At 43.7% G+C, this 7,693-nt stretch overlaps 1 protein-coding gene across 1 annotated transcript; it reads left to right on the top strand.

Moving 5' to 3' along the window:
- Positions 1–3,269: 3,269 nt before the first annotated feature.
- On the top strand, positions 3,270–7,693 carry LOC126564748 (uncharacterized). Its single transcript, XM_050221850.1, has 3 exons — positions 3,270–6,479; positions 6,831–7,607; positions 7,667–7,693. Exons 1-3 carry the CDS (start codon positions 3,270–3,272, stop codon positions 7,691–7,693), a joined length of 4,014 nt encoding a protein of 1,337 aa, XP_050077807.1.

Genomic DNA, 7,693 nt, shown 5'->3' on the forward strand with positions numbered 1-7,693 from the left:
TTGAGACCAATACCATTACAGCGCAAATTAAATCAAATATTATTTAATTATCGTAACACTCCATCTACTTCTACAGGTAAAACACCTTCATCATTAGTTTTTTGCTATGTACCAAGAACATTACTAAACACGAGCAATCCAGTTAAATTAGAAATTCAAAATGATGAAAGATACGTAACCTAAACCTCAAACCCCTCCCGCCTCCAGTGTCCAAGCCAGTAGATACAGTATCACACGCGAAAGGAGATAAAGTTTTGTATAGGAATCATCATGAGGATTTGGTAAGATGGATTCCAGCCTTAGTATTGGAAAAAATAAGTAGCAATAGATACTTGATAAATGTTCACGGAAATGTGCGAATAGTACACACAAATCAAACTAGAACATCCGATCTATCGGATGAATTTCATCCCATAGTACCCATAGTCAGTGCACCGGTAGGAAAAGACAAAACAACAGTAAAGGTGACAGACAAACAAAAGGTTAGTTCGACACGAAAACGAAGTGAATCCAAATCTCCTAAATTAAGAAGATCCAAAGGAATACGGGACAGGATAAGGAAAAACTAATTTTAGTAGCTTGTGAACGTAATTGACATTGTTTGTTAGAGTATCTAAAGTCTCATTTAAAGCTGGGAGAAGTGTTATGTATTGAAAATAGTTATTAGTTACGCATACTAACCATAGTTGATAAGGTAAGCGATTTCACTAACACCGCTATAGAAAATCTTGAATAAAAGGAGCCTCAGCCTCCACGGAGATCATTCCGAATCGTGACGACAATAGAGAAAGATCTCCAGAATACCACAACCACCAGGGTTCTGGCCACGTCGGGTCCGTTACCTGCGAAACACGAAATAAAGATACGTTATACAAACATAACAACCTTATGATGTGGTAGAAATACCCAGCGATCAAACGTGCGTGGTTAAATATGGAAAGAAAGCTGGACAAATTACACAACAATCGGTTGGAAAAGTTTGAAAAGTAAAGTATTAAGAAAGTATCTAGATTAAGTTAGTTCGTAAGTAATTATTACGAATGATAGATTTAAGGAGAGACGAAAAAAATCAATAATCGATTAAGCTAGCACTTAACGGTACTACACAACGCTATGCACTATAACTAGAATTATTGCGGCACACGACAGCAGGGTTGAATTGAAGAATCGAATTTGAAGGATGATATGGAGACAGGAGGAATCGTAGTTGGTTGTGGTTTTCGTCATGTCACATTTCGAAGCGTTGGTTGAAACGACTGCCAGATTGATATGGTAACAGCGGGTGGGTTAACCATGTCCAGATGATGTTGATTGAGATCGGAAAGAGTTGAGGTGAACTATCAGGGACCACCGACGGTTACCAGCAGAAACAGTTGAAATCTACGGTTAAGATAAAGGCGGTTAAAAGCGACAGAAACGAATACTGCAGAATGAAGTCACAGAGTAAAACATGCGGTTTTACTGCGTGCGTACACAATAATAAGCCGACAGCAGGACAGAAAAGAACAGCAATCCTTTTCTACTCTGGATCTATAGCTTCAGGGTTCCACCAAATCAGAATGAAAAAATCGGACATAGAAAAAACTGCATTTGCCATTAATAATGGTAAATATGAATTAAAAACGCTCAAGCAACCTTCTAGAGAGCAATTGATGATGTTTTGCGAAATTTTATAGGGAAAATTTGCTATGTCGATATAGACGATGTAAAAGTTTTTGGCAGGAATTTAGAGAAACATTTTAAAAATTTGAACACCATCTTGAACACGCTTAACCAAGCAGGATTGAAAATTCAATTAGATAAATCAGAATTCTTCAAGAAAGAAGTAGAATTTCTCGGTTTTGTTGTTTGCTCTGACGGAATAAAACCTTATCAGAATAAAATCGACGTAATTTCTAAACACCCCATTCCCAAAAACATGAAAGAACTTCGTGCTTTTCTGGGATTGATGGGCTATTATCGGCAATTTGTCAAAGATTTTGTTAAAATCGCAAAACCTTTGAAAACATTTTAAGAGGGAAGGGTTCTGACACATCAAAACAAAACAAATCAGCAAGAAGCAGAATGTTTCAATAAAATGAAGCAAATATTATCGTCAAATGATATTCTTATCTATTCCGATTTCAATAAACCATTCATTCTGACTACCGATGCTTCAGATTTTGCTGTTGGAGCTGTGTTCTCCCAAGGTGAATTAGGCAAAGATAGACCTGTTCACTAAAGGAAAATAGGAGTAGAAGGAGAATAAGTTTGGAGAATTTTGCGTACATATTATTTTCCGAAGCTGCTCTCCAAAATCAAACATATTGTTTCAAATTGCAGCATATTTAGTTATTTTTTAGTATGACGGCTCTACGCCGTATTGTCCAATTGCAGCATATGTAATGAAAACAAATAAGTGTCTCCAACAAGAGACACCGATTCCAGCATTCCAACATTCAAAATTGCACATATAGATAAAATGTTTTTGGAGAATCATTATTTCTTAACTTGTATAGACAAATTTTCATAATTCGCTTTAGTTAAGTTGATTGCTATTTGTTGAATTTAGTAAAGGAATTATTTATACAATTAAGGAGTTACAGGAATAACAATGAATTAATCTTGCATGGAATAATAATAATTGAATTAAACCGATACTTGACAACACTAGGAGCTAATAGTATAAACAGGACGCTAGGTTTAGATGCATTGTTGATGAACTATGGTAATTATAGACGGTTGAATAAACATTGTAAAAGCGTAAGCCAACTGGTTCAGACGTATCCTGTGGTCTTTCCCAAAATATCACAAGTTTTCTCCTCTTCACAACCGGTGTAATTTTCTACATTTTGGTCCTTCGAACCGGATTAGTGAAAGGAAGCATTACGTGCAGTGAAACTTGCAGCAGGTCACTACGTGATCACAAATTTTGGGAAAAACGGCACTCCGTGACCGTTAACGTGAACCGTTTAAGTTGTGTTATAGGCTACGCAATCCGTTGTGTCTAATCAGTGCGTCACATGTGACTGTTCCGCTATCACGTGTAACTCGAACATTTGTGAAGTATCAGTCTGGTTTATCGTGTTGCCACCAAGTGAGTGAAAGTGCTAAAACAATTTGTTCGGACAGTGTAAGAAACCGACGCCAAACACGCCATTCGAATTCGGCACCCATCATTGTAACGGCACCCATTACTCCAATTTGCGCCATTTGAAATAGGTTCTTGCGTACAAGCTTGTACACGATCCTTGAGTAAGATTAGCTTGCGCGCCAATTTTTAAAGTAAAATGGAGAAGAAATTGAAAGCGGTGCAACTAAAAAAACGCCAAGCTGTGGAATTGTTAAAGAACATTGAAATATTCACCAGTGAATATACTGACGATCAAGTGAGCGAAATACCAGTGTGCCTAGAACAATTAGAGAAATATTACGATGATTTTCTCCAGGCAAACGCCAAGGTGTTGGAGCTAGATGAGGATGCGGCGGAGACGTATGTAACGGACCGTTGCGAAATGGACACGCGTTACCGACGCGTTAAGGGATTCCTTCTACGAAGGCAACCGTCCAATCCCGGCGTAATAAGTGAGTCGATGTTGATCGCCAATTCCACGTTGAACAGTTCGGGACGATCGAGTGCAGTGAATTTGCGATTGCCAAAAATCGAGTTACCTACATTCGATGGTGATTCGACGAAATGGCTTTCGTTCCGGGACAGATTTGTGTCGATGATAGATTCCTCTGCTGACATTCCCAACATAATGAAGCTGCAATATCTGTTGTCATCGTTGAAAGGCGATGCTGGTTTGCTTTTCGAACATACCAACCTGACAGCAGATAATTACGACGTTGCGTGGTCTGCCTTGCTAAAGCGATACGACAACCCACGTATGCTGGTACGCGAGTATTACATGAAAATGCAGCAGCTGCCGGCAATGAAACGAGAGAGTGTGGACGAGTTGGCACAGTTGGTGAATGATGTTACGCGCTATGTGAACGGGCTGAAGAAACTCAACGAACCTGTGGACTGCTGGGATGCGCCGCTCGTTAACCTCCTGCTGACAAGACTAGACGCTGCGACCATCTTGGATTGGGAAAAACACTCAACTCACCACACAAAAGATAAGTACAAGGAGTTAGTAGATTTCTTACAAGATCGCATTCGAATACTTAAGTCTACGCGCGAACTTTCGCATAATGGTGAGGGGAGGTTGGGAATGGTGGGCGGCAGCAAAAGATCATCCGAACAGAGACCAAGGGCAGTGGGTAACACAGCGACACTACGAAGAGTGGCACCAAATGTTCCTTCACCACAGCCATCGTGTCTTTTGGGTTGTGCGGAAAGTCACCATTTGCGCAATTGTCCTGAATTCGCGAGTAAGGACGTACACCAACGACGTGAAATGGCCACGCGTGAAAGGTTGTGCTGGAACTGTCTGAATCGCAATCACCATGTGAAGGATTGTCGTTCATCGTATAAGTGCACTACGTGCAAGGCACGACATCATTCATTACTCCACATGAATCCAGTAGTAACCATGGCAGCGCAGTCTGAGGAGGAAATGGTATTGCTGGAAACGGTCTTACTCCAGCTTGTGGATGATTACGGCAACAAGTTCGACGCTCGAGCCCTACTCGATTCGGGATCGATGTGCAATTTTATTTCCGAAAGTATGGCACATCGGTTATTGGCACCACTGTCAAGGGTGAACATCGTTGTCTCAGGTATAGGGCAAACGAGACAGCACGTGAAGCGTTCCCTTAAGGCAACAGTTCAGTCAAAGGGTAACGATTTCTCCGCACCGATGGAATTTCTTGTGCTAAAGACTCCGTCATCAGAAATTCCAACCACGCCAATAGACGTACAGTCGTGGAACTTCCCGAATGTAAGGTTAGCGGATCCTACCTTCCACATTCCCGGGAAGGTAGACGTAGTCATTGGTGGAGATACCTTTTGGGAAATGCACACTGGAAGGAAACAATCATTGGGCAATGGTAAACCATGGCTCATAGAAACCCCATTTGGATGGACGGTCTCCGGGAATACTTCCCAATGCACCGTGCCCATTTTGACGTTAAGCCATATGGCGGCAAATGAATGTGCAATAGAAGCTCTACTTCAACGGTTTTGGGAGGCTGAGAGCCTCTTAGAAGGTCCTGCAATGTCATTAGAAGAGCAAAAGTGCGAGAAACATTATGCAACCACAACCACTCGAAATGCACAGGGTCGCTATGTTGTGTGTTTACCGCGAACTGAAAAACCGGAGAGAGTCTTGGGATTGTCAAAGGACATTGCGGATCGGCGTCTGCTAGGCGTAGAACGTCGACTAAAAAGTAACCCTGAAATGGAACGAGAGTATAAAAGGTTTATGTTCGAGTATGAGCAGCTGGGCCACATGGTAAAACTCACCGAACCTGTTGACGACAGTAAACCGCATTGTTACATTCCTCATCATGCCGTGATCAAAGAAACAAGCTCATCCACTAAAGTTCGTGTTGTTTTTGATGCATCCTGCAGAACAACATCGGGCTACTCATTGAACGATACTCTACTAATTGGCCCAACAGTTCAAGATGATCTCCTCACTATAATCCTGCGGTTCAGAAAACATTCGGTGGCGTTGGTGGCAGACGTCGAGAAGATGTACAGACAGATTCTGCATAGTGAGAAAGACCGTAAACTTTTGCGCATTCGTTATCGAGGACACACTACCGACCCAATATCAACGTACGAGCTACAAACGGTGACTTACGGCACGGCTTCGGCCCCATTTTTGGCCACTCGTACGCTGCAGCAGATTGCACATGATCACAAGTCGGAGTACCCCAAAGCAGTTGACCCGGTACTTCATGATTTTTACGTGGATGACTTGTTGACTGGGGCTGATGATGTTTCAACGGCCATCGAGATTCGAAAACAAGTGTCCTCAATGCTAGAATCGGCAGGCTTCTCGTTGAGAAAATGGGCATCGAACATCCCAGAAGCGCTCGAGGGTGTTCCAAGCGTGGATTTGGCCGCTATTTCACTCCTAGAGTGGAAAGAAGATCAGGCAGTTTCAACCTTGGGCCTGGTTTGGGAACCATCCAGCGATATGTTCCGATTTCGGGTGGATCTGCCATCCCCTGCAGATGAGCTAACACGTAGTCTAGTGTTATCATACATAGCCAGAATATTCGATCCGCTTGGGCAATTGGGACCAACGGTAATACTGGCCAAGATGTTTCTTCAACGTATATGGAGTATCAAGCAAGACGGGAAATCGTTGGATTGGAATCAAGCACTACCGGTAGAACTTCAAGAGGAATGGAGGAAGTTCCATGCAAAGTTGTATTCACTACGTGAATTACGAGTTCCTCGATTTGTGGCACAATCGTGTACCGAAAGTCTGCAGTTGCATCTCTTTGCTGATGCGTCTCAAGAAGCGTACGGAGCATGCTGCTACGTGCGGGCAGAATCGACACGGGGCACGACGGTCAGATTGTTAGCAGCTAAGTCCAAGGTAGTATCGTTATCAAACACACAGTCCATTGCCAGATTGGAATTATGTGCTGCACGTTTGGCAGTACATTTGGTCCAAAAGGTGATTCGCGCACTCAACACATCATCGACGGTAATCTGTTGGACGGATTCCATGACCGTTCTGCACTGGCTCAAATCATCACCTCGTCGGTGGAAACCATTTGTTGCCAACAGGGTGGCACAAATCCAAGAGGAAACCCGAATCTCAAGCTGGCGTCACGTGCCAGGCAGTGATAACCCAGCGGATGATTTGTCGCGCGGGTTGGAACCTGAGGAGTTGCCTCAGTGTAGACGTTGGTGGCAAGGACCAACCTGGTTGTCCTACGGACAGGAGAAGTGGCCTCAAACACCAACACTGATGAAGGAGAACGAAGCAGACACCGAGGAGCGGTTGACGGTGTCAAAGATTGTTACTATCTCGACGACATGCGACTTCAGCAATGCACTCTTCGCACGATATTCAGCGTACGGCAAGCTGCGTAGAGTCGTAGGCTATTGCTTGCGATTTTACGCAAACCTGAGGGCGAGCCAATCATCTCCCGACGAGCGCGTAAAACAGGTACCAGAGCTAAAGACGCTAGCGGGTTCCGTTCCATCGCTTACAGCGACGGAGTTGCAAAGTGCGGAACTAAGGTTGTGCCAGCTAGCACAACAGGACTCGTTTGAGGAGGAGTTGCATGATCTGAAACGAGGGAAGCAGGTGAACACGAAGTCGAAGCTGAAGTGGTTGTCTCCATACCTCGATTCACAGGGTGTGTTACGCGTTGGTGGCCGGCTGGGTAACGCCAACATACCAGAGTCAACCAAGCACCCGATTGTCCTCGCAGCATCACATCGGTTATCAACACTACTGGCCGAGAACATCCATCGGCAGAAGATGCATGCAGGACCACAATTCATGCTGGCGACGATCCGGCAGAAATTTTGGTTGATTGGAGGTCGGAATTTGGTGAAGAGCGTGTACCATCGATGCCACATATGCTTCAGGAATAAGCCGACTTTGGTGAAGCAGGCAGTAGCAGACTTGCCTGAATCACGAGTGACACCAACTCGACCGTTTGCGGTGAGCGGTGTTGACTATTGTGGCCCCTTTTTAATAAAGTCGACGGTACGTAATCGATCTCCAACTAAAGCTTACATCGCAATATTCGTCTGTTTCGCGACTAGGGCAGTACATATAGAACTGGTGAGTGA

The sequence above is a fragment of the Anopheles maculipalpis genome, chromosome X (genome assembly GCF_943734695.1).
Source record: "Anopheles maculipalpis chromosome X, idAnoMacuDA_375_x, whole genome shotgun sequence".
NCBI classification, from domain to species: domain Eukaryota; kingdom Metazoa; phylum Arthropoda; class Insecta; order Diptera; family Culicidae; genus Anopheles; species Anopheles maculipalpis.